Source organism: Mus caroli, unplaced genomic scaffold, assembly GCF_978045245.1.
Source record: "Mus caroli unplaced genomic scaffold, Mus_caroli_1 scaffold_9, whole genome shotgun sequence".
Lineage (NCBI taxonomy): Eukaryota > Metazoa > Chordata > Mammalia > Rodentia > Muridae > Mus > Mus caroli.
The window spans coordinates 80,567,201-80,594,748 of NW_028227264.1; the positions used below are offsets into that span (position 1 = coordinate 80,567,201).

General features: G+C 40.9%; 1 protein-coding gene across 1 annotated transcript; it reads left to right on the plus strand.

The window, feature by feature from the left end:
• On the plus strand, positions 1-26,546 carry LOC110303022 (uncharacterized). Its single transcript, XM_021173908.3, has 4 exons — positions 1-324; positions 19,418-19,544; positions 19,744-19,804; positions 20,343-26,546. Exons 1-4 carry the CDS (start codon positions 322-324, stop codon positions 22,399-22,401), a joined length of 2,250 nt encoding a protein of 749 aa, XP_021029567.2. The 5' UTR covers positions 1-321; the 3' UTR covers positions 22,402-26,546.
• The last annotated feature ends 1,002 nt before the right edge of the window (positions 26,547-27,548 follow it).

Consider the following 27,548-nt stretch of genomic DNA (forward strand, 5'->3'; position numbering starts at 1 on the left):
AGTGCCTACTGAGTGCAGGAAAAGTGCAGGGACCACCTTGCAGTCCAGGAGCAAGTTCTATGGCAAAACCTGCCTTAAGATCTATGCCCGCTCTTGGCCTGTGGTGAAAGTCAGAGATGGGAAACACAGTGTCTCTTAGGGACACTGCTCCTGTCACTCAGGCCTCAGTAGCCAATCAGAACTTCGAGACGAGCCTTCAGTCACAGTGGGCGGGCACTTCCTGTTCGCCATATTACCCGCTTTGTTGTGAATCTGAGGAAAGCAGTTTTTACCATCTGCCGGGAGCTGAGCGGAGAGCGAGGCTAACTTGGAATCCGCGCCATGGTGAGCGAGGCCGCTGTCCCCGCGCGGGGAGGACCCGCGGGGTCCCGTGTGGGGTTGTCCTGGGGTGCGGGGACCGGCAGCGAGATGTGGCGACCTTTGTAATTGCGTTTGTTCACCTGAAGTCCCCGAGTTCCCTTATCCTCCGGTGTGGAAGCAGCACCTCCCCATGAGACGGTTCCCGGGGCTGCACCGGCGCACAGCATAGGAAGCTAGAGATGATGCTTTGCTTGGACACCGGCATCCTTCAGCGGGCGCGCATGCGCGGGTTTTGTTGTCAGTGCAGAGGGAATTGCTGACTGGCAGAGCAAATTCTTTTCTTTAGTGTCTTCCAGAAGTTCTGAACCTGGCAGGTGACATTCGGGTGTAGCATCCATCGCAGTTAACTCTGCGCAGTGTAAAGTCTGTGCCATTAACACATTCGCATGTAGATGCCACGGTGGTTCAGTCACGTGTGTTTGTAAGGCCAGACTCACTGTGTTTCCCTCCATAAGTTGTCAAAATCGACCGAATATTAGTTGTGTTTTTGTCCTAAGTGTTCTTGTTCTCTCATGTTATGTCGGTCTCAAACAGCACAATCTTTATCGCAGGTGTAGGGTAATTTAGAAGTCAGACGGTGTCACCGTGCTGTTTATTCAGTCTTGTGTGCTCATGTTTTCATTCATGATGACCTTTTGTCATCGGCTTTGTGTCGCTCATTGCAGAACTCGTTAGACTCTTTTAGTGGACGTTTGTTGAATCTATAGCTCAGATTCTGTACTGAAATAATACTGAGACTAATTGTCTAGAGTCATAGGATTTCTCTCCTTTGACCAAGTTCTTCGAGTCTTTTAATTACGAAATTATAATTTTGGCTACAGATATTTGTCATATTGTCATATATGTCTTATTGCTGTTTTATCCATGGTGACATATAAGAGATATGGGGATCTGTATTTTTAATTTACTAAATTTGTTTCATGTGCATGAGTGTTTTGCTTCCGTGCATGTGTGTTCATCACTTGGGTGTTTGGCACCAATAGAAGACCAGAGAGGCCATTAGATGTCGCCACCAGGATCTAGGAATAATTCTTTGCCACCATGTTAGTGCTGGGAACCAAACCCAGCTCTTCCACTAGAGCAGAGGTCTTAGTTGCTGAGCCATCTCTTGTGTCTTAAACTTGACAGACTTTGAAAATTTTACATGTGAGTGCGCCCATTTCACAGGCTGAAAACTGAGGGTTAAGGTGATTGAGGTTTGGTTAAAAGTCTTGTGGGAGATGTCTCGGAGGTACTGGTGAGACTGGGTCAGCTTGACACGAGCTAGAGTTAGACTGGCCTGTGGGCAAATCTGTAGGGTATTCTGATTAATGACTGATATAATAGTGTCCATCCCACTGTGTTTGGTGCCACCGAGGGCAGGTAGTTCTGAGTTGTATAAGAAAGCAGTCTTAGCAAGCCATAGCATCCGGGCAGTTTCCTAGTCAGAGTTCCATTGCTGTGGAAGAGACATCATGACCACAGCATCACTTATAAAGAAAACCATTCAAATAGGGCTCCCTTCCAGTTCCAGAAGTTTAATCCATTATTGCCACAGTGTGGATTATGGGTATACATAACAGACATGGTGCTGGAGAGGCAGCTGCGACTTCAAAATCCAGATCAGCAGGCAGTAGGTCTGGCTTGAGCATTTGAAACTGCCAGGCCCACCTCTACTGACCGACTTGCTCCAACAAGGCCACACCCACTCCAACAAGGCCAAAGGTCCTAGTACTTATCAAGTAGCACTACTCCCTAATGGCCAGACACTGAAATCTATGAGCCTTTGGGTACCGTTCTTATTCAACCCACCAGAAGCAGTAAGCAGCATTCACCAAGTTTGCAGACTATGTGTGTGGGAAGCGGGTGAGTGAAACCCACTTGTTTACTGCCTTGCCCGAGCATGCGCAGTGAGGCTACATGTGTGGGCTGCCTGCCAGGCTGGACAGTTCCTCGGGATCCAAATCTGTCAGCCAATCTGTGAACGACCTAAGCTCGCTCCTGCCTGGAGTGTGTGTGAATTCTGATTGGATGAGGTGGGGTGGAGAGAGAGAGAGAGAGAGAGAGAGAGAGAGAGAGAGAGAGAGAGAGAGAGGAGAGAGGTTGTTTAGCCCTTGCCCTAGTCGGTAGAAGCCACGAGCAGAGTAGTGAGTTTTAGCTAGTGGAGAGTTTTAGCCCTTGCCGTGAGTAGAAGTAGAATAGGAGTAGTTTAGCCCTTGCCCTAAGAAGAAGTTGCTGGGGAAGGGAGCTGTAAAAGAAAAAGCCCGAAGTAAAGTTGCTGCGTGAACCTGACTTGGTGTCTGTGTCGTTCGTGTCGCCGCCGGGTCAGAGGACCTGTGACATATGTGGAATGCAGAAGCCTATCCTTTACGGTTATATAATTTAGCAAAATCTTGTAGCTGCCTTGTGCTGGAGACTTCTTATCATATAGAGTCTTCTTCACTATTCTCTAAATGTGTGGTGTGATTTCACGTTGGGAAGGCACATTAATTCCAGAGCAGCCTCACCTCCAGGCTTTCAGGAAAATACTTTGGGTGTCCTATGTTGACTCTGGTTGTCTTCCTCCTACTGTGTAGCTGTTCCTTCTAAGCCAATCTCCTCAATTCTTGTATAAAAGGATTGTAGTACCACACAGTTCTAAAAAGACTCTTTTGATTTACATAGTGGTATGTTCATGTCAGTAGCAGGAATAGGACATGTGTGTGTGGAGCATGGCTTCTCTATGGACACCGGAAAAGAAGGAAGGAAAAGCTTACTGTGTATACTGCAGGTCAAAACAGGCTAGGCAGTAGCTGGGTTACAGGCTTTTAATCTTTAATCAGTGAACTATAGGAGTCTCTATTATCCTGATGTGGTAGGTGAGTTTATGTGTTCTTTCCCAACATGCATTAATTCATACCTTATGAATTAAGGCAAACCAAATCGGTGGATGTGGAATTTGAGGAAGTTATTTTGGGCCAATGAAATTTCCAAGTGGCCAACTCTCTCATATGGGTAAATGCAAACCTGGTTGTGTCACTTCAGTTTAGTGACTGAAGGCACCAGTATTGAGACACGGGGCATTTGGCTTTGGCTTGTGTATCAGTGTACAACACTCAGCAGTTCACATATTACACAGAGCAGTTTATACACTGTCTTCTTAATGGCATTTTCTCTACCAGAAAAGAACTTACATTGTTTTAAAGTTGGTATACCTAAATAGTTTTTTTTTTAAAAGCTTTTTATATCTCTTTTAAAAGCCTCATTTTTTGCATGTGACGTTGTGGTGGTTTGAGTTTAGCCCCCATAGACTCTTGTGTTTGAATGCCTGCCTCATAGAGAGTGGGCACTATTAGGAGGTGTGACCTTGTTCAAGGAAGTGTATCACCGTGGAGGTGGGCTTTGAGGTCTCCTATATGCTCAACCGTGGCCAGCGTAACACAGTCCCTTTTTTCTCCTTCCTGTGGATCAAGTTGTGGAACTCAGCTCTTTCTCCACCACCATGTCTACTTGGACACTGTTATACTGCCATGCCTCCTGTCTTGGAGGAAAGGTGAACTTCCATTCTTCCCTTTAAACACTGCCTTGCCCCTCTTTTGGTGATGAACAGCAGTGTGGAAGTGTAAGCTGAATAAACCCTTTCCTCCCCAACTTGCTTCTTGGTCATGATGTTTTGTGCAGGAATAGAAATCCTGACTAAGACAACTGACTTCCAGACAGCTAGGACAAGGGTCTTAAAGCCATGTCCACGGTGACACACCTACTTTAACGAGGCCTTCCCTGGCCAGGCATATACAAACTATCAGGATTGTGATGGTTTGCATAGGTATAGCTCCCATTGACTCATGTTAGAATGCTTGGCACATGAGTAGTGACACTATTTGGAGGTGGGGCCTTGTTGGAATTCATGTGACTTTGTTGGAGGAAGTGTGTCACTGTGCAGGCAGGCAGGCTTTGAGGTCTTGAATGCTCAGGCTCTGCTCCATGTTGAATCAACGTGTCTTCCTGCTGCCTGCAGAACACAGAGTCCTCCTTTCTGTCTGAGGATCGACCACCTATAGGATTCTCAGCTGCACATCCAACAGCAAGCATGCATACACACTGCTATGCTTTCTACCATGATGATAATGGACAAAGCCTCTGAAACCATTATCAGCCCCAATAAAATGTTGTCCTTTATAAGAGTTGCCTTATATATGGAGTCTCTTCAGATCAATAAAATCCTGAGAAGTTGGTACAAGGGACTGGGGTATTATGATAGTGCTGACCGTGTTTTTGTTTGAGGTGTGTGGATTTGGGTACTGTAATGGGTTGTATATGCTCAGCCCAGATAGTGGCACTATTAGGAGGTGTGGCCTTGTTGGAGTAGGTGTGTCACTGTAGGTGTAGGTTTTAAGACTCCCATCCTAGCAGCCTGGATGCAAGTCTTCCACTAGCAGCCTTCAGATGAAGATGTAGAATTCTCAGCTCTGCCTACACAATTTCTGCCTAGATGCTGCTATGCTCCCATCTTGATGATAATGGACTGAATCTCTGAACCTGTAAGCTAGTCCCAATTAAATGTTGTCCTTATAAGAGTTTCCTTGGTCATGGTGTCTGATCACAGCAGTAAAACCCTAACTAAGGACCTTTGGATTAGGAAAGCAGTTGAATGCTTTAAGTTGTACTTAATTGGCCATAGTAGTAGAAGCATGGAAGACAGTGGTCCTGAGGGTGATTTGAACTTTGGGTGCCTGACTCAAGAAGTTTCAGAGAGGAAGAATTTTAGTGTGATGCTTAGACATTGTTCTTGTGATATTTTGTTGAAGAATTTGGCTGCTTTTTGCCTATGTCTAAAGAGGCTGCTGAGGCTAAGGTGAAGAAATTTAGATTAATTACTTTGGTAAAGGACATTTCAAAAAGCCTAGTGTAGACTCTGTCCTGTGGTTCACTCTCTTAGTAAGAGAACATTTTGCAAAGGAATAATATGAGCAAGGACAGATACAAAATATATGGTTCAAGGATTAAAGGGGTACCAGGAAGTGGAATGGAGGTAAATCCTGTGTTTAAGCAGATAAATAGATTGAATATATCAAATGGAATTATAGGAATGGTGATCTCAGGCAAGATCAAAACCAGCTAAGCTTATTGTGTCTGTGCAATTGTATAAGGCATCGTTATACCAGGTTAGGCATTATGACCTGGTTATTGTTTTCATTTAATATATGAAATATGATCGTCCAGTTGATAAGGGTTAGGTTATGATGGCTATTTTCTGTTATCAACTTGACTATATCTGGATGATCACTCCCCCAAGCCCCCTGAAATGGAGGGTGTATCAGTGATCCAGATCTTGCGGTATAAAGATTTAGATGCTTTGATATGGATCTTGAATCTGAAAGATTCAGGCTTTAGATCAGGATCTTGAGGTGGGATGACATTCTTGATCCACATTGACACAAGCCTTTACTTGTGGTACAGTGGCCATGATTATAAAGATCTGTTAAAAAAAAAAAAAAGAAAAGGCTGAGGTCCAGGCATGGTGGTACAGGCCTTTAATCCTAGCCCCCAGGAGACAGAGGGCAGATTTCTGAGTCCAAGGTTAGCCTGGTCTTCAGAGCAAGTTCCAGGTAAAGAAAAGCTAAGGTCCAGGTGCAGTCGTACATGCATTTAATCCTAGCAATCAGGAGACTGAGGCATATAGATCTCTGGGTTCAAGGCCAGCATGGTCTACTGAGAAAGTTCCAAGACAGCTAAGGTTAGGCAGTGAAGAAAAACATGGGAAACAGAAAGCTGTTGAAAATAGAAAATAATTGAATGAGGTAGACATGATCAGTACTAGCAAGCAGCAGAACTTGGCCACTTAGGACAAAAAGCTCTCTTTTATGAAAAGGTTACTTCATAGGTAAAATGTTATATGAAAGGGGAGTTGCAGAAGGATGTTGATAGTATGTTCAAAGCATTGTTTCATTTTATAAGCTCATTATAAGTTCAAAGCAACAGTTTCACATGGCCTTGCTTTATCATACTGCAAACCTGTGGCTTCATCCTTGGACATGTCCTAGAATGAATGCTTTTCCTTGATTACAAGTTTGTCTGAAACCTGTTTCTCTTCTTAGTGCAAATTCATGTTGCTCAATGCAGTCCTTATTATGCAGCCTTTATTCTACATGGAGGGGGCACATTCTATTCTTTTTGTTGTTGTTGTTGTTTTGAGACAGGGTTTCTCTGTATAGCCCTGACTGTCCTGGAACTCACTTTGTAGACCAGGCTGGCCTGGAACTCAGAAATCCGCCTGCCTCTGCCTCTGCCTCTGCCTTCCGAGTGTTGGGATTAAAGGCGTGCACTACCAAGCCTGGCACATTCTATTCTTGATTCTAACTTTATTACTTCTTTCTGGCAAAATGACTAAAACCCTTTCCTTCAGCTTTCTTCCTGAAATTATTTGAATCAAGTTAGGAATTCTATCAAGTCATTAATTCATCTAAATAGCATTACTTCATGAAAGTTCATCTTCATGTTGATCTGTAGGAAATTTGGTTAATAGGGTGGATCCGAGTTTGACTCTGTCCTGGTCTACACACCCAAGTTCCAGGACATCCAGGGGTAGACAGAGTCTGGTTGGAGAAACAGTGAAGAATACTCACAAGAGTGAGACTTATGAGTCCCAGCTTTATACAATGACAAGAATAAGCTGCAGGTGGCAAAAACCTGCTTTTCCATTGAGGTGTAGAAAAGATAGTTTAAACTTTTAATTGAATAGCAGCAGCAAGAATTAATGAACAATCTACAGTAAACTCATTTCTATTTGCTATATCTGAAAGGAGCATGAAAACACATTCCAAGCACAGTTCTCTTTTTGAAGAAACGAATGTCACAAGTCTCTTGGTTTCTTTGCTTGTTCTCACAAGTTCTTAGAGTTCTCCTTTTGTGACTCCATTTCTGGATTGTGTTTAGACAATATACCCAAAATTGTAATTTAAAAAATATATAAATGAGACCTTTTTTATAATATGGAGGAGTCAACACACACACAAACACAGGACTTCATACTGTAAAATTTGTTTTCATCATGTATTTGTTATTTTATTTAGAAAATCACAATAACTTAATTCAGGCTTATATCATATATAAAAATATATAAAATGTGCATGTGCCCAAGGAAGCCAGAAAAGTCCATTGTACCTTATGGACATGTAAATACAAATAGTTCTGAGCCATCTGAAGTGGGTGTTAAGAAACAAACTTGGGCATACAACAGCAGCAATGCTACTGAGTCTACACTCCAGCTACTAAGGGTGTCACTATAATGAAAAAATAAAGATGCCCTATTATTCATTCTGTCTTCTATCACTTGTGTGTGATGAAAGTCCCTGCATGGCCATTGAATGTATTTCTATCCCTCTGTGAATGGGCTCTGTACATTGCTTCTTATTGTTAATATTATTATCTTGATGTAAGTGAAGACAGTGAAATATTTTGTTGGGGAGAGATGAGTCCAGATTATGTTAGGGTAACTACCATTATTGTTTTTGTTTTGTTTTGGAGACAGGGTCTCTATATAGCTGTGTTCATCCTGGAACTCAATGTGTAGACTAGTTTAGCCTCAAACTCAGAGAGATCCACCTGGTTCTGTCTCCAAAGTGCTGGGATTACAGGCATTTAACACTACAGGCAGAGAATGAAAGGATGACGTAGATTTAAAGCAGGAACATCACTGTTTTTATAAACAGAACAAGTCTTGGATTTCTACAATGTATTAATTTCAACTGGTCAGTTGTGTCCTATGTCCTCAGTATTTTTGTTATATGCTTGTTTAATTTTTTGTTTTGTTTTTTTGTTTTGTTTTGTTTACGAGACAGGATTTCTCTGTGTAGCCCTGGCTGACCTGGAACTCTGTAGACCAGGCTGGCCTCGAACTCAGAAATCCACCTGCCTCTGCCTCCCAAGTGCTGGGATTAAAGGCGTGCGCCACCACTGCCCAGCTTCTTGGTTTGTTTTCTTTCTTTCTTTCTTTCTTTCTTTCTTTCTTTCTTTCTTTCTTTCTTTCTTCCTTGACTTGTTTAATTTCATCTTTTTCAAAAGTTTTAACCATATGCATACACTTATCATAGTATCCATATACCAATCAGGGGACAATTGACAGTTGTCTATTTTTTTTTTTAAAGATTTACTTATTTTATTTATATGAGTACACTGTAGCTGTCTTCAGACACAACAGAAGAGAGCATCAGATCCCATTATAGATGGTTGTGAGCCACCATGTGGTTGCTGGGAATTGAACTCAGGACCTCTAGAAGAGCAGTCAGTGCTCTTAACCACTGAGCCATCTCTCTAGCCCCCCCAGTTGTCTATTCTTTATTTCCTCTCTGTGAGTATTAGAGGTGAAACAGAGGCAGTCATGTTTGGCAACAAGAGCTCAAATGGCTTGAATCCACAGTGACAGATTATATACGTATTATATAGAATAAAAAAACATTATGTAAAATTATATATAAAATTAAAATTATTACATATGTAAAATTATATATAAAATTATATAACACAAATATTATGTAAATAACACATAAAAGTTTTTCACAATGCATTCACACAGGTTAACTTTTTCCCTCATAGAGATGAAACATAGGGATTCAGTTTTTTTCTACCACAACTAACTTCTTGTCTCTCATATAGTACTCCTCTCAATAAACAAGAGTAAGTCACTAAAAGTATATGAGGGACATTAGCTTTCCTCTCAAAGATTGGCTTATAATGGGTCTGGGACACACACTGTGGTAGTTTGAGTATGCTTGGCCAATGGGAAGTAGCATGATTAGGAAGTGTGGCAGTGCTGGAGTAGGTGTGGCCTTGTTGGAAACTTCAAGTTCTATATTGAATGGATAGGGAGAGAGTGGGCAGCCTGTCTTGTCCCTGATTTTAGTGGAATTGCTTTAAGTTTCTTTCCATTTAATTTGATGTTAGGTATTGGCTTTCTGTAGACTGCTTTTAGTGTGTCAGGTATGTGCTCTGATCTCGCCAAGACTTATAAAATGAAAGGGTACTGGATTTTATCAAAGGCTTTCTCAGCATCTGAAGAGATGATCAAATGATTGTTTTTCTTTCAGTTTGTTTACATGGTGGATTACAATGTTGGATTTAATATATAGCAAACCATTCCTTCATCTCTGGGATAACGCCTACTTGATAATGGTGGGTGATATTTTTGATGTGTTCCTAGATTTGGTTTGCAAATATTTTACTATTTTTACATGAATATTCATAAGAGAAATTGGTCTGAATTATCTTTGTTGGTCTTTGTGTGGCTTAGGTATCAGGATGACCTAAAATTGGAAACAATTTTGTGGTATATAGGTTTTTGAAGTAAAACCTAATGATTCTTTGATTTTCCTCATTGTCTTGTTATTTCTCCTTTTTCATTTCTGATTTTGTTTATTTGAATACTGTCTCCCTATCTTTTGGTTAATTTGGCTAAAGGTTTGTCTATCTTTTTGATTTTTCTCAAAAAACTCACTCTCAGTTTCTTCCACTCTTTGTATTATTCTTTTTTTGTTACTAATTGATTAATTCTAGCCCTGAATTTATTTCCTGCCTTTCACTCCTCTCTGATGTGTGTGTTTTTGTGTATGTGTTTTCCTAGAGCTTTCAGGTATACTTTTAAATTGTTAGTATGAGATCTTTCTAATTTCTTTATGGTAGCACTTAGTAAATTGAACTTTCTTCTTAGCTGCTTTTATTGTAACCCATAAATTTGGAAATGTTTCATTGAATTCTAGAAATTCTATAATTTCTTTATTTCTTCTCTTACCCAGAGTTCATTGAGTAGAGAGTTGTTCAGTTGCCATGAGTGTATAGGCTTTCTGGTGTTTCTGTTGTTGTTGGAAGTCCAGCTTTAACCCATGTGTTGGGATCCAGGAATCACCTCACAAATCACATGGATTCCGATCTCAGTCTGACAGGGAGAGTTTATTGAGCATACGCCCCAGGACTGTTTGACCAGGCCATGTTCCAGGTTTGGGAACAGAACTATAACATTGAGTTAAGATACTACAGGGATTTTAAGTGTAAAATACACAAACGTCTGTGCCAAGATATTCTACCAATCAGGATTTAGGGATGGGGATTTTTTTTTTTAATTAGGAATATGTCTTTGTGGTATGTTTATTCCTTTTCTATTGGTTGGAGTGTTCAACTGTGGCAGGGGACTTGTCCTGTTTAACATTTTTGTCTTAACGTTTCTTCTAGGATAGGACTTGTCTAACATTTATGTCTTGACTTGCCAATCAGGATATCATTTGCCCACATTCATGTCTCTTTCTGTCAAGTAGGATGTCAGTTTCAGGGAGGTCTTGGAACTTAAACTTTACTTGACCACTACTCAAAATGGAAGTCTTATTCCAAATGGTTTCTTATATTGGTGCAGATGTCTCTTTTATGAATGAGGTTCCCAGGGAAGAGGCAATCCAGCAAGAGGGACAGGTATTGCAGGAGCAACCACTGCAGGAGTGACCACTGGAAGGCAGAGTCCTCCTAGACCATGAGTAACTAGAAGAGTTTTCAGAGCTCTAATATGGTTCCTTGATGGAAGAGAACCCAGGACAACAAGCACAAAGGAAACAAACAATGAACAGATACGACAAATATGACAGAAGAGGTGACAAAAGTCATACTGTACTAATCAGGAGACTCCCTCAGTTGTAGTTCAAAGGCCTTATGCCTGGATGGTTTACCCAGTATAGAGAAGGCATTTGGGAGCCGATCCCTGCTAACACTGCCTGGGAGACTAGCCCCTATGTCAGGTACTGGCATGAATCCAGACCAAAAGTGAAAATGAGCGGACAAAGACAAAGAAGACAGAAAAGATGGTTCACCACAGTATACTTACCCAGACAAAGACAAGGAAGAAAGAAAATATGGAGGCTGCATGCTCACCCCCAGATGGAGACCAAAAGTGAGAGTGGAAATGTCACTGGGACAAACAGAAAAGACAAAGAAGACAGAAATGAGATAAGCAGTCACATTTGAGGGACTCACAACATAAAATTCTAAGGGGACAACTCACCAAAGAAGCAACTGAAGTGGACACAACAGCAGCACCTCAAGGAGAAGAGCAGATCATGTCGAACTGAGAGCACAGTCCTTGCTGCTACAGGCAAAAAACGAGCCCCCAGAAAAGGAGGTTCACAAACAGCCACAAAAATGAGGAAGATGAAGTAGTGTATTGACCATATTGGGCGCCAGATGCTGCCTGTGCCCTGGACTACTTGAAGCATGGCTCTACCTGCCCTTGGGGGTTGGTGTGGAGTTAATGACACAGACTCCAGGAACAGGAGAGAAATGCCATAGCAAGCTCGCTCATCTGAACTCTGCTGCAAGTGCCTTAAGAGGAGGGATTAGTGAACAAACTTCCTTGTTTAGTGGATTGAAATCAAGAGTAAGTTTGTTTGGGGTTTTTCATGGTGTTAACATTGGTCTTAAACACCATTTGATTTATTTAATGTTTTCCTTACTATCATGCAAGTTTCCCCAAGTTTTGTAGCCATTAGGCTCAAGCAAGAGATTTCTTGTTGCTGGAATGACCCAAAGCTGTCAGGTCTCAGTGTCCACTTGTCTGGAAAGTCTCCAATCAGATGATGTGTCTGGACAAAGGTTGTAGAGGGAGGAGTTGATAACTAAAATCTAGTTCCCTAATTGTTTCTTGATTGGGTCAATAAAGATGGTAGAAGCTAATTGCTGGGCAAAGGATAAGGCGAAATTTTCAGGCCTGACAGAAAGAGAAGGGGATGCAGAGAGGATGGGAGAGTTGGACCAGGCTGTAGAGCAGACAGGACTGACACCTTGTAGGCCTGGGGGCTATAAGAACTGGTGGCAGCCTCTGTCACTGGAAGAATTATGATATAAGATAGCTGATGAGTTTAGGGTAATAGATTCAGCACCCAGTGGTTGTGTTATCTGGCCGATTATAAAATATTAAGGTGGTCTTGTCTGGTGTTTTCCATCCGCTAAGACTCAGGTGGACAGGAGAAAGGGTACAGCCATGGGGCAGTCATTGGCAGTTGGTAGAGCCAGATGGGATGGTTTGGTGGTAGAATGTGAACAGCATCTCCCAGAGTTTCTGGGCAGGGTGGTTGTCCACATCTTAGCAAAGCCAGCTGGAGGAAGGAACGGTGGCGGGGGCGCTCGTAGAAGAATGCCAGCTGGCAGTATGGTGGCGGCTGTTCTCGGATCATAGCCAGGAACTCAGGGAGAGCTCCCAGGAAAGAATAAGTGTGTGTCCTTTTGTCCCTGTGTGGCTTTTCTTTGCTGGTACTGCTGTAAGGTGGGGGTGTGCTACTTTATATAAACCCTAAAAGTAGAGTAGAAACAGCATAGGGGCTTGGTGGCATCGTATTGGTGGGGTAGGGGTAGGGGTAGGGATTGGAGTCTATGTTAATGGCCAAGTGGACTGTTGTTTGAGATGGGGTTTGGTGCAATAGCTCCGCCAGAAAACAAAAGTGGGAAGAAGATAACCTGTCTGTCTTCAGAGTGGGAAGGCCTGGGTCTTCTAGGCTATTGCTAAAAGCCAGGGCTGCTCATGGTCTTTGTTTAATCTGGAGTTCCAATATAGGTCTGCACAAGCCGCTTGCTATGGTGTATGTCAGCTGGGTAGGTCCATGTTGTGGAGCCAGATGTGGTTCTGCTTTTTGCTTCACCACTGGGGGGGGGGGTCAGATCACCACTGAGACTCTGCTTGGGGAGGCAAAACTTTCTCCCCATTGAGGACCTGGGCTTGTGGGATGCTGACACACCACTCAGGGGAGGTGAAGCTCAGCCCAAGATAGGGATCACACCCCATGCTTCTCCAGGTGAGCAATGGTGCAGGCTGGGATGGAAGCTGTGGTTCTCAAACTTCCCCAATCAAAAGTCAGATCACATACCTTAAACATCACAGGATATACAGCCCCCTTCCAAAATGCCAGAGTGAGTAAATACTGGAACAAACAAGATCAAAACCAAGCTGGGCCAACTCAAAACTGCATCTCCATGTTCATTATTAAAGTGCTTTTAAGATCTTCAGCTCTGCCAGGCAGTGGTGGTGCACGCCTTTAATCCTAGCACTTGGGAGGCAGAGGCAGGCTGATTTCTGAGTTTGAGGCCAGCCTGGTCTACAGAGTGAGTTCCAGGACAGCCAGGGCTACACGGAAAAACCCTGTCTTGAAAAACCAAGGGGAAAAAAAAATTAAGATCTTCAGCTCCATTCATCTTTGTTGACTGCAGCACAATTTTCTTTGTCTGATTCCATTCCCTGTTAGTAGCTATTTCCTCAGTAGATATCCCATGGCTCTGATATCTTGAACATTTTGGGGTCTCCAAGGCAACTTCAACATTACAGCTTCTTCTTCCAGTATTTGGGATCCACCCGTCATCTTCTGGGCTCCTCCAAAGGACTTGGGTCACTTCTCCAGCTCTGCCTTCTGTAGCACACTACAGACTCTACTCCACTGCTGCTGGTGTTCTTGGTGATCATCCTATGGTACTGGCATCTCCAATACACTCGGGTCTTCCTCTGCAGCTAGGCTTCAGTAGCCTTTCATAGGCTCTCTTCATAGTGCCAAACCTCAACTTCTTTGCCTGACTCCTTCAATCCTGGACTATCAACTGCATCTGAGGCTACAACTTCACCAATGGCCTTCCCTGGCCTGTCATAGCTTTCTGTTTTCCAACTCCTTCATTGCGTAAGCTTGGCTGTTCTGGAACTTGCTCTATAGATTGACTCTGAACTCAGAGATCTGCATGGCTCTGTCTCCTGAATGCTGGGGACAAAGGCTTTTACTATCTCACCTGGACTTAAGCTTTTCTCCCCTTGGAACTTGCTTTATACCAGACTGACAATGAACGCAGAAATCTTCTTGCCTTTCTTTCCTGGGATTAAAGGTGTGTGCCTAATCTTAGCTGAGTGGCCCTCAGGTCACTACTCCCGTAATCTGTTTATCTCCTTAAACATAGAATTCAGCTTCATTTCACTTCCTGGAGCTCCTTCATTACCTGAACCATATATTTTATGTCTTTTCTTTCTCAGCTTACTCCTTTTCATTAACAGACTCTTCATAAGCGTGGACTCTAATAACCACACAACAGAATTTATAACAGGGTGTTTTTATATGTCCTTTATCAGTGCAATTAGTATAAATCTCTCGACCTTAGCTTCAGATAGTCTTTTCAGACAAGGGCAAAAAGCAGCCATATTCTTCACCAAAATACCACAAAAACAGTCTCTAGGCCACAGACTGAAGTTCTTCTCCAGTGAAACCTCTTGAGCTGGGTCTGCACTATGCAAATAACTCAGCAACAAAGTCTAACATGTTCCTACTAGGATAGCCCTCTAAGCCCCAGTTAAAGGATTCCAGTGCTTTCCAAACCCACATTCTCCCAAAGAAAAGCATGGTCTGGTCTATCATAGCAAAATGCCAGTCCCTGTTACCAACTTCTATCTTAAAGAGTTTCCATTGCTGTGAAGAGGTACAGTGACCAAGGCTACTCTTACAAAGGACAACATTTATTTGGGGCTGGCTTACAGGTTTGGAGGTTCAGACCATTTTCACCAAGGTGGGAGCATGGGAGCATCCAGGCAGACATAAAGCTGGAGGAGCTCCGAGTTCTATCTGCGCCTTGTTCAGAAAGCTAACAGAATAGTTGTTGTGTTTTATAAAAAGACCAGGATATATTTTGTAGAGCATGGTATGGCGAAGTGGGAGGGGTGCCTCAGCAGGACCATGGGGAAGCATCCCTTTCCCCTGAGGCACCAGCCATATGACAGCTATAGTGTAGAATAGAGTTTATTTAGGGATTGAGAAGGGAGTAGAGACAGAGAGTGGGTAGAGGAGATGCCTGCCAGGAACACATGGGGGGGGGGAAGGAGAGAGAAAAAATAGGGGTGATGGAAAAAAGAGAGAGGCAGAGAGACACAGAGAGGTAGGAGGGGCCAAACAGCCCCTTTTAAGCAAACCAGGCCTACCTGCCTATTGTCAGGTAACTGTTGGGCAGAGTGTAGAAGGAATGCCAATATTACTCTGTTTTGGTTTTATTGAAAAAGGAGGAACTAGAAAGAGGTGATATTGAAGCAGGAATAAGGTCATGGTCGTCATTAGCTGCTTTCTGCTGACTTTGATATGATGTGTCTCTGGGAAACCTACGAAAATAGGGGATGGGAATGTTGGTCCAGTCTTAGGAGAGTTTGTTGTTTTCTTGTCCAGAGTCTGTGGGACCATCTGTGTCTGTGAGAGTAGATTGGAGTATCTGTGGGTTGCTTCTCTGGAGCTGTCCTGGATGTATATTTTGAGTAAACGCCTGGACTTGCCATGCTGCTGAATTGTATTTATGAGGCAGCAAATAAAGTTAAGTAGGTTTGGGAGAAAAACTTTTTTCTTAGGTGAACATTTGAAACCCTTAAGTCTTGGTAGTTGGGGTGAGGGGATTCCCAATCCTGGGGAACAGGAGAGGAATCCCACCCTCTGGAATAGGTAGCATGTGGCAACTTAGGCTATTGATTGGCAGGTGTACTTATCTAGATGGAGTCTGTTTGGTCCATGAAAGGTAGATCTGAATGTGTTTTCTGCAGCTTCTAAGTTTACAAAAGAGGTATTTGTTAACAGCACGAAAAGTCTTTAAGGTGAGTTTAGGGAAGACAAAACCTTTTGTGGAGCAGGAGCAAGGAAGGCTTTCTCCTTCTGTCTAGGAGAATGAATATATAAAAATTTAGCATAATAAGAAGCATTTTTTAACTTATCATTTAAAAAACAAAGGAAACTCAAAGCCTTGACCTTGTCAATATGATAGTTGGTAATACAGATTTAGCATGAGAAACATTAGTTTATCACTAAAAGATAATCAAAGGAAACCTATAATCTGAACTTGTGATTGTAAAAATTGGATCTCGTATAGTGGAATGTTCTATAAGAACTCTATTGTTAACATTACGATAGTGGCATAACAAGGGGAGGAAATATGAAGCATTTAGTCACTAGAAACTGAGTTTAGATAAGGAAGCAGTAGAAGGTTACATCTGTGTAAGTTTACATCTAAACTTGTGTACCATTTATTGTGAGGCCTGTGAGCAAGGCAAACCTGTCTTTTTGATAAGAGATGTGGTAGTCTTAACTAGTTAACAGATTGACCAATGAGCTAATAAGGTGGTGGATTACCTTGGGGTAAGGAGCTAGAGGTCTGTTTTCTAGCTGTCAATCTGTAGTATCCTCGCTGTCAATGTAATCAGAAATCTGGGAAGAATAAATTATAATCTAGATGTCATATATTAATTAAAATGACAGAGATTGGTCTATAGTCTACCACTAAACAGTTTCTTGGTCCCTTTGGTCTCCCTAACAACTCCGGCAGAGTCAGTCTGGCCGACAGGCTCAGAATGGGAAGCTTTTTCTTGTAGGGGAGGAGCCTGGGAGAAATGACTCACCTTGTTTTAGGCAACATGAGACATTTAATTCTCTGGCTTTCTTCTGTTTGTCCACAGTTTATGTCGAGCCCTGGCAGCGGGCAAGCTAATGAAGCAGTGTTTCTCAGTGGTTATCATACCCCAATCTACGTAGTCATATGGCTGTGTTCTTATCTTCTAGGAGACCTTGGGGAAGGTTACTGTTATAATTTCAGAGTCTCTGTCATAATAAGCTTAAATATTATATTTAATAAATATTATATTATATTAACATTATATTTAGCAGATTTCTGACAAGATTGAGAGCCAGTATCTATTAAGTATATCTGAGTTAGGCAATCTGTGTTTGTTTAATTATTTGTCCTAGAATGTATGTATCAAATAAAGAGAATATATTATAACTTAAGAGCTGTAATGACAGTAGCAAAAACAAGACTAAAAATTAATATTAAAATTATTTATCAAGGCAGGAGAGAAATCACAAGGAAACCATATCTTAATTTTAACTTGTATTTGGAGACCCTAAGTCAGGCTGTTCCTCTAAACACAGTAGTGAAGTATGATCTGCCCAATAAAGATGGAGAATAGTCATGAGAATGACTTTAACTAAGATGGCTCTGAAGCTACAGTCAGCCATGTGACTGCCATTAGCTAAGATGGTGCAGAAGCTATAGCTCCACCTGTGGAGAAAGGTCATGTGTTATACCTTAGACCGGAACTGCAGATGTGTGCCAAGTGTATCTTAGAATGGAATGGTAGAAGCATGGCAGAGACAACAAACAGACACATTTTGTCTGATGGACAGGAATCCTCTCCCTGTCACCGCAGGCAGCCTCTATTACCGTGAGGGCCCCAGCGGTCGGTCTGAGTGGTGTGGTCTTGAAAGACTCTAAGACTCCCAAAGGGAGACACTCACTCAAGCCTCGGGACAGCCGCGCACCCAAGAAGACACTGAGACCGAACTCAGGATGTATAGAGAGTAAGATTTAATACAGCAACGACAAGAAAGCACATAAAAAGCACATATACCAGATATCTGGGGTCGAAACCCATGCAGCCAGCAAGGTGCAGAGGAGAATCGACCATTGACCCAGACTTGTCACAGGCTTTTATGGGAGAAGGGTAAGGGGAAAAGTACAAGTTTTACGTCACCAAGGGGTTCTGCCAAGGGTTATTCCAAGGGACTTTCCAAAGGGGCTTTACGTAACCAAGGGGTCGTGTACTATATTTTGGCAATGTACTTGATCTATTGGAACATTCTGGGGTAGTACCAGGAGGCCCCTATCTCAAAAATGTTCTTGGAACAGTCTTCAGTTAGGAGGGGTAGGACTAGGTTTGTTCGTTCCAGGAGACCCTTATCTAAAAAATGTTCCTGGAACAGTTTCCAATTGGGAGGGGGTACCTTGGGGTAAAAAGTTCAGGAGTGTTCCGAGAACAGTCTCTGGATGGGAGGGGTAAGAGAGTTCAGGAACAGTTCAGGTGTCCAGTAATTTTCCTCTTTCAGTCTAAGCAGCTTGGTGTGAGGAGTGCACTTCACGGCTTGGCTGCTCTCATGGCACAAATAGACATTTAAGCTGGAGCAAGCAGCAGAGAGAGGGCAAGTGAGCAGGCAACAGCGGCTGCAGGGCAAGAGAGCTAGTGTATCCAGTTGCTTCCTGGCAACACTACAGCTTCCACAAAGAGATTTTTTTTTCTTTTGGGGAAAAGTTGTAAGGACAGATGACAGAAATGAAGGGATGGGCAGATGAGTGGGATTTGGGTGATGATGTGAAATTCACAAAGAATAAAATGTGTCCTTGGGGTATTTTCTTTGTTATTGATTGAGGGGGTGTCCATTCCAATGGGGGTTGTGCCCCCTCCCCCCCCGGGTGGGGCTGATGGTCCTGAGTTGTATAAGAAAGCAAATTGAGCAAGCCATGGGCAACAAGCCAGGAAGAAGCACCCCTCCATGGTCTCTGCATCAGCTTCTTGTCTCTATGTTTCTGCTTAAGCTTCTGCTCTCACTGTTTTTGATGATGAACTGTTGTGGGAAACCGTGACTGAAACAAAACCTTTTTTACTCACTTTGCCAAATATGCAATGTTGGATTAAATATTTACTCAGAGTTTAAAGAGTATGTGATCCACAATACAGAAAACATCTAAAATAGTTGAAAGGAAACAATGTTAGAATGCTCTTTTTCCATAGCTTATGGATGTCAAAACAACTCAAAAATGAAAATAAAAGTGCAGGTTCTTAGGTATGGTTGGTCAGACACAGGAGTGGACATCACAGGTGAAACAGAGGAATCGTGATGGTCTTCCGGAGAGTTCCAGTTGGGGCACAGGCATGATATGAGGCATTAACACCCAGCTTCACTGGTATCTTCAGCCTCCTGCTATCACTAACAGCAGATTGTTTAGCAACCAGAAATCTATTTGTTGATCTGTTTGAGTGTCTCTCTGTATCGTCTGTTAGTAGTCATCTCTCTTGCAATGCTGTGTGGAATTCAGTGGGCCCAGAAATGAGAGATGTGATCCTCCTTTTCTATTTTTTTCTAAAAACACTTGGAGACTTCATTTGAAATTCTGTGATATGGAGTAAATGTATGAAGTACTCAGCATTCTGGAAAAATATTCTCAATGTAATGTTCATTTACCATACAGTAAAGTCTCACCATTTTTTTTTTTTATGTACGTGTATGGGCTATTTTAGGCTGCAGTGACCTATGAGGATGTGCATGTGAATTTCACCAAAGAAGAGTGGGTTTTGCTGCATCCTTCCCAGAAGAGTCTCTACAAAGATGTGATGCTGGAAACGTGCAGGAACCTCACAGCTATAGGTAAGAATGTGAGTTTTCCTTCACGTTCTAAACAAAGGAACAAGCCTTTCTTGGTTATTGGTATACTTCTGTAATTTCTCTTGTCAAAGAGGAAGGATGTAGTAAATAATCAGACTTAATATTCAGATTCACTAGAGATAAGTTAAAATTTGTACAGTATCGAATAATATATCATACATTTTCTGGTACTATATTTTAGGCTACAAATGGGAAGACCACAATATTGAAGAAAGTTGTCAAAGTTCTGGGAGATATAAAAGGTAATTTTCATGTGGAATCTGTTACAAATGCATTGCTGAAGAAAATATAATGTGGTCTGAAGTTTTAATGGAAAGCAACAATGTAATTAAGCACAGATTTAAGTATAGTGGTGATTACTTAATTCTCAGAAGACCATGTCCTTTAAAGTCAGGTAGTTGACCTGTTTGTAAGGGATTCCTCTAAGAAAAAAGACAAACAATGCCTTAACACATCACACTCTTTTAGTCAGTAGTCCTGTGAGAGCCATGTTGTAGAAATGTCAATCTATTTAGTTTCATCCCATTCAAATATCCTTAAAAGTATGTCCAGTGAATGTCCAATACCTTTTATAAGCAAATAATCTATAGTAAAGCTAGGTTTACTCGTATACTGACAGTGACTTTCCAGAGTTTAGAGAGAGGAACAGTTTATGGGAAACAAGAAGATTGATGTTGTGGAGAAACTTTAATCCCTATAGCACATGTGTATGGGGCAACAAAAATTTCACAGATATGACTGCAAGTACAAACCTTTTGATTATTATTTCTCCTTTAATAGGAATAATATTTGTCACTCTGGACCCCAGCCTTGTGAGTATCAGGGATATGGAAAGAAGCAATGTACTGTTGCAAGTAACAGTGTTCTTCAAACTTACGGAAGAGTCCATACTGAAGAGAAATCCTGTAAATGTAATCAGTGCAGTAAACCCATTGCAAATTTTAATAGTCTCCGACAACATGAAAGAAGTCATAGTAGAAGAAAACTCTATGAATGTAATTACTGTGGTAAAGCTTTTCCAAGTCGAAGTTCTCTTCAAGTACATGAAAGAACTCATACAGGAGAGAAACCCTATGGGTGCAGTGAATGTGGGAAAGCCTTTTCAACTCGCAGTCATCTTCAAATTCACCAAAGAACTCACACTGGAGAGAAACCCTATGGGTGCAGTGAGTGTGGGAAAGCCTTCGCAAGTAAAGGTAATCTTCAAACGCACCAAAGAACTCACACAGGAGAGAAACCATATTGCTGCAATGAATGTGGGAAAGCCTTTGCTACTCACAATAATCTTCAAATTCATGAAATAATTCATACTGGAGAAAAACCCTATGAATGTAATGAATGTGGTAGAGCCTTTGCATACAGCAGAGCTCTAGAAGCACATGAGAAAACTCACACTGGAGAGAAACCCTATGAATGTAACCAATGCAGCAAAGCCTTTGCAAGCCATGCTAGTCTTCGAAATCATCTAAAACATCATACTGGAGAGAAATTCTTTGTATGTACACAATGTGGTAAAGCTTTTACTAGTCAGAGTATTCTTCACAGGCATGAAAGAACTCACACTGGTGAGAAACCTTATGAATGTAATCAATGTGGTAAAGCCTTTGCACTTCAAAGTTATCTTCAAATACACAAAAGAACTCACACTGGAGAGAAACCATATGAATGTAATCATTGTGGTAAAGCCTTTACAAGTCATGCTAATCTTCAAAATCATGAAAAACATCATACTGGAGAGAAACCCTATGGATGTAAGCAATGTGGTAAAGCCTTTGTATGTAGTAGCAGTCTTCAAATACATGAAAGAAGTCATACTGGAAATAAACCTTATGAATGTAATCAGTGTGGTAAAGCCTTTACAAGTCGCAGTTATATTCAAATACATGAAAGAATTCATACTGGAGAAAAACCCTATGGATGCAAGCAATGTGGTAAAGCCTTTGCATATAGCAGTAGTCTTCAAATTCATGAGAGAAGTCACACTGGGGAGAAACTTTATGAATGTACTCATTGTAGTAAAGCTTTTGCAAGTCGTAGTTATCTTCGAATACACAAAAGAGTTCATACTGGAGAGAAACCCTATGAATGTAATCATTGTGGTGAAGCCTTTGCTAGTCGTGCTAGTCTTCAGAATCATGAAAAACATCATACTGGAGAGAAACCTTATGGATGTAACCAATGTGGTAAGGTCTTTGCACGTCGCAGTAATCTTCAAATACATGAAAGAATTCATACTGGAGAAAAACCCTATGGATGTAAGCAATGTGGTAAAGCCTTTGTATTAAAGCGTGATCTTCAAATACATGAAAGGATTCATACTGGAGAAAAACCCTATGGATGTAAGCAATGTGGTAAAGCCTTTGTATGTAGTAGCAGTCTTAAAATACATGAAAGAAGTCACACTGGAGAGAAACCTTGTGAATGTAATCAGTGTGGTAAAGCCTTTGCAAGTCGAAGTTATCTCCAAATACACAAAAGAGTTCATACTGGAGAGAAACCATATGAATGTAATCTTTGTGGTAAAGCCTTTGTAAGTCATAGTTATCTTCAAGTACACAAAAGGACTCATACTGGACAGAACCCAAATGAATGTAATCAGTGTGGTAAAGCTTTTGTAAGTCACAGTTACCTTCAAATACACAAAAGACTTCATACTGGAGAAAAACCCTATGAATGTAATCAGTGTGGTAAAGCCTTTACATATAACCGAGATCTTCATAGGCATGAAATAATTCACACTGGAGAGAAACCCTATGAATGTAATCAGTGTGGTAAAGCCTTCGCAAGTCAAAGTTATCTTCAAATACACAAAAGAGTTCATACTAGAGTGGAACCATAAGAATGTACTCACTGTGGTTAAAGCCTGTGCATATCACACTAGTCTTTGCAATCACAAAAAATTTTGTACTGGATAGGATTATGGATGTAATTGATGTAATAAAAGTTTGATCATCAGTATAATCTTGAAACACATCCCAGAGAAAAGTCAATGTCATAGTGTCTCTGCGTGTCATAGTCTTCTCCAAAATCATGAAAGCATTCCTACTGGAAATAATCACTATGAATCTAATAAATGCACTAAAGCCTTGCACACCAAGCACATATTTCCTACTGAGCCATCTTCTGGTGCTTATAGAAGATTAGCAGAACTATTTCATCCTTCAAAAAAATTGTTTTCTTATTATATACAAATTGTCACCCAAGAATAGAACACCACAGTAATTTGAAAAATAAAAACCTACTTACAAATGATAATTATATACTGCCATCCATTTCTATGGGTTAGTTTATTCTGAGGAATAAATACTTATTCTTAACACTTTCTAAGAAACACAAATGAATGGCAGAGAATTATCACTGTGGGTAAAGGAGGTTGCTGCTAAGCCTGATGATCTGAGTTTATTCTGTGGGAGACAAACATGCAAGTTTTTCTCTGATCACTATACATATGCTATGACATATGCACAGCAACACATACATAAATATTTTTGAAACTTAAGCGCCAGTGAGTTCACTCACCAGTTAGAAGATTCTTGCTGCAAAACTTGACTATGTGGGTCAAACTTACCCTGAGGAAATATGAATAGACACGTGTAAGTTGGCTTCTGACTGACATGTGCACACCCTAGCACGAGTGTATGCATCCAGGTAAAAATTATTGAACATGAAATTAAGAAAACAAAATAGCCACAGTGTTGAGAACATAAATGATTTACCACTTGTAATTAATCTATTGTATTCTAGGAGGTGCTTTTGTTCATCAAAGAATGATGGTTTGTGTATAAATCTTACATAATTCTTTAATTCTCTGATTCAAAGATAGGCCTTTGTAAAAACACCTCAGTTAGATGGAAAGGTACTTGCCTATAATCACAGCACTTGTGAGAAAGTGAGTTCCAGGATGACATGGTTATGTATAGAGACCCTGTCTCTGCCTCCCCCCACCCCCAAATCCAAAAGCCAACCATCCTACCACTACCACCACCACCAACAAAAATCCCAAGACATCAAGAACAATATACCCCTAAAACAAACAACCATATCTCCATTTTTGGATCTTTTCCTAGTATATTCTGAACTCATCTCTCCTCAACTAAGTTGTTGTCTTCACTCTCATAGAACTTCTAAAAATGACAGTGAAAAGCAATAGAGGAGTCCATTCACAATAGGATAGATACCCATTCAGTTCTTCAATGATCATTTATCAGGGACCCTATAAGTGATAGAAGACCAAGGGAATAATGGGGCCTCTTCATTTTCTGCATTATAGTTGCATATTTGTGGCCTGGAATGTTGACATAGTAGTACTTCTCTTCCTAGCAGCTACAACAGATAGGTCAGAAGTACCTCTAATTCCTGATATAGAAGTTCAGATACATTCTTCTGGCTTCCTTGGACATCTTGTATGCAAAGATTGTAAAGGCACACACATACACAAAAGGACTCCATATTTTAAAACATGTATATGTAAATGTAAAAATCATGTTATATTTTTAGAAAATAAAAATAATTTACATGTATTACTGAGAAACAGTCCTGGAGTGGAGTTACATGAGAATTCTGAATGCTTGTGAAAACACACCTAAAAAAAAATATGAGAAGATTCTTATGACCTTAGATTCTTCAAATTACAGTCTTGTTCTTGGAATGTGTTTTCATGCTCTGAGATGTAGGAGATAGGAGTGAGATTACTCATTGTTGCTTGTAGTTGCTCATTTAAAAGTTTATCGTATGCTTTAAATGCTTCTGTAGGAAAACATGTTTGCCATGTGTGTTTGTTCTCTTGTACACAGCTTTATTCATGAGAGCTTTACTCAGGTGACATTTCTTAATCTTCAGAGTTTAAATTGCCCCTGGCTGTGTAAAGTTGACTATTGCATGAAACTTCAGTCCAGCTCTCCTATTGGCTCAGTTCTCCCAGGTCCCCCAGCTCTAAGCCAGTGAGAAGAACTAAACAGGGACCAAATGTCAACCATGAGTGAGGTGAATGAGAATGATGGGTAGAAACCTGGAAAGGCTTTGCCTTTTTTCAAGCTTATGCATCATTTTTGAAAGAAAGGAGAATGTGTATTAAGATGACAACTGTTAGAGTTCTTTTTTCTTAATTTTTAATAAGTGCATTTTATACATCAAACAATAATATTGAATATTTTGAGAATATTCAATATTCTCAAAGAATATTGAGAATATTGAAATTCTTCTCTTCCTAGCAGCTACAACAGATGGGTCAGAAGTACCTCTAATTCCTGATATAGAAGTTCAGATACATTCTTCTGGCTTCCTTGGACATCTTGTATGCAAAGAAACAAAATTTTGTTAAAAATTTTATATTCATACCCTTTCTTTTTTATAAAAAGATCTATTTTTTATGTATATGAGTACACTGCAGATGTACATATGGTTGTGAGCCATCATGTAGTTGCTGCAAATTGAAATTCAGGACCTCTGCTTGCTTTGGCCCCACTCACTCTGGTCTGTTCTCGTTCTGGTTGGCCCCGCTTGCTTTTGCTTTTATTTATTATTATATCTAAGTACACTGTAGCTGTCCTCAGACACCCCAGAAGAGGGCGTCAGATCTTATTACAGATGGTTGTGAGCCACAATGTGGTTGCTAGGATTTGAACTTGGGACCTTTGGAAGAGCAGTCAGTACTCTTAACTGCTGAGCCATCTCTCCAGCCCTCATATCCTTTCATACCTTAAAAATATTAATAATGAACTGCCATAGACTAGACTCAATCGGTCCCTCAACCTGTGGTGAAATCAGGGTTTTGGTACTCAGGTGGGCAAGGAGTAGGTGAAAAATGACATACTGACACAGAGAGAGTGCTGTATCTGAATGTAATTTCTCAAAGCAAGCATCAGACTTACATTACAGAAGAAAACAAAGAAGTTAGGTGACATATCAGCCAAGGCACATTGAAGTTATACATAATGACATAAAACAGAAATGCATACATAAGACTAGGCAGTGGTTACAACTGAGATAAAAGGCAACCCTTTATAAAGTCAGCCATACTAGGAGCCAGGTGAGGTGTGTTTCCTGTATGCAGCAAAATGCTGGGTCCTGTTTACGTATCCGTTCTGTCAGTCTATGTCTTTTTATTGGGGAATTGAGTCCATTGATGTTAACAGATATTAAGGAAAAGTGATTGTTACATCTTGGTTTGTTTTTGTTGTTGTTGTTAGAGGTGGAATTATGTTTGTGTGGCTATCTTTTTTTGGGTTTGTTGAAAGTTTACTTTCTTGCTTTTTTTCTAGGGTGTATTTTCCCTCCTTGTGTTGGTGTTTTCTATTTCTTGTCCTTTGTAGGGCTGGATTTATGGAAAAATATTGTGTAAATTTGGTTTTGTCATGGAATATCTTATTTTCTCTGTCTATGGTAATTGAAAGTTTTGCTGGGTATAGAAGCCTAGGTTGGCATTTTTGTTCTCTTAGGATCTGTATGACATCTGCCCAGGATCTTCTAGTTTTCATAGACTCTGGTGAGAAGTCTGGTGTAATTCTGATAAGTCCACCTTTATATGTTACTTGACCTTTTTCCCTTACTGCTTTTATTATTCTTTTTTTGTTTAGTGCATTTGGTGTTTTGATTATCATGTGACAAGAAGAATTTCTTTTCTGTACCAGTCTATTTGGAGTTCAGTAGACTTCTTTTAGGTTCATGGGTATCTCTTTCTTTAAGTTAGGGAAGTTTACTTCTATAATTTTGTTGAAGATATTTATTGGCCCTTTAAGTTGGGAATCTTCATTCTCTTCTATACCTATTATCCTTAGGTTTGGTCTTTACATTATGTCCTGAATTTCCTGGATGTTTTAGGTTAGGAGCTTTTTGCTTTTTGCATTTTTTTTTTGACTGTTGTGTCAATGTTTTCTATGGTATCATCTACACCTGAGATTCTCTCTTCTACCTCTTGTATTCTGTTGGTGATGCTTGCATCTGTGACTCTTGATCTCTTTTCTAGGTTTTCTAACTCCAGTGTTGTCTCCCTTTGTGATTTCTTTATTTTTTTATTTCCATTTTTAGATCTTGGATGGTTTTGTTCATCTCCTTCACCTGTTTCGTTGTTGTTGTTTTTTTTTTTTTTTTTTTTTTTTTCCTGTAATTCTTTAAGGATTTTTGTGTTTCCTCTTTAAGGGCTTCTATCATCATCATGATAAGTGATTTTAGATCCGAATTTTGCTTTTCCGGTGTGATGGTGTATCCAGGACTTGCTATGGTGGAACAATTGGGTTCTGATGATTCCAAGTAATCTTGATTTCTGTTGCTCATGTTCTTATACTTGCCTCCTGCCCTCTGATTGTCTGTAGTGCTACCTGCCTTTGCTATATCTGACTGGAGCCTGTCCTTCCTGTGATCCTGGTTGTGTCACAATTCCTCAGAGTTCAGCAGTATCTGGGATCCTGTGATTCTGGGATCCTGTGACCCTTAGTTCCTGGATATGTCAGAGCTCCTAGGAGTCAAGGTGCCTCTGAGACCCTGAGATCCTGGTGTGACCATGTTCCTGGAATCCTGTGATCCTGGGCTTGTTAGAGTGCTTGGGGGTGGAGCTTCCTCTGGGTGTTTGGGACTGGCGGTGGAGTTCACGCCCAAGGTCTGCTCAGGACATAAGAAGGAACCTGTACCACTGGTCGTGTGTAGTTCCTGGGTGCCTGGGTCCCACTGGATGCATTTTTAATGGCTGTGAGCCATCAAGCAGTTGCTGGGATTTGAACTGGGGAACTTTGGAATCACAGTTGGTGCTTTTAATCATTGCTCCAGCACAGATGCATTTTAAAAAGTGTAACAATACCAATTTATGCATTTCTAAAATGGACTCCAGAGTGTTACTGATTTTCTTATGAATGTTGTCTTGGTCAAGTGTGGTATAATAAAATTGTGTGAGGATGAGAGGGATGTGCAGTGAGGGGCATCAAGGTTAATATATGAATGAATCAAGGGGCTGAGGCTATAGCTTAGTTTGTAGGCTCTTTACCTAGGATGCCT

Coding starts and splice junctions, on each gene's coding strand:
- LOC110303022 (XM_021173908.3), top strand. Junction 19,545..19,743: donor CAGGAACCTCACAGCTATAG/GTAAGAATGTGA, acceptor ACTATATTTTAG/GCTACAAATGGGAAGACCAC. Junction 19,805..20,342: donor AGTTCTGGGAGATATAAAAG/GTAATTTTCATG, acceptor CTCCTTTAATAG/GAATAATATTTGTCACTCTG.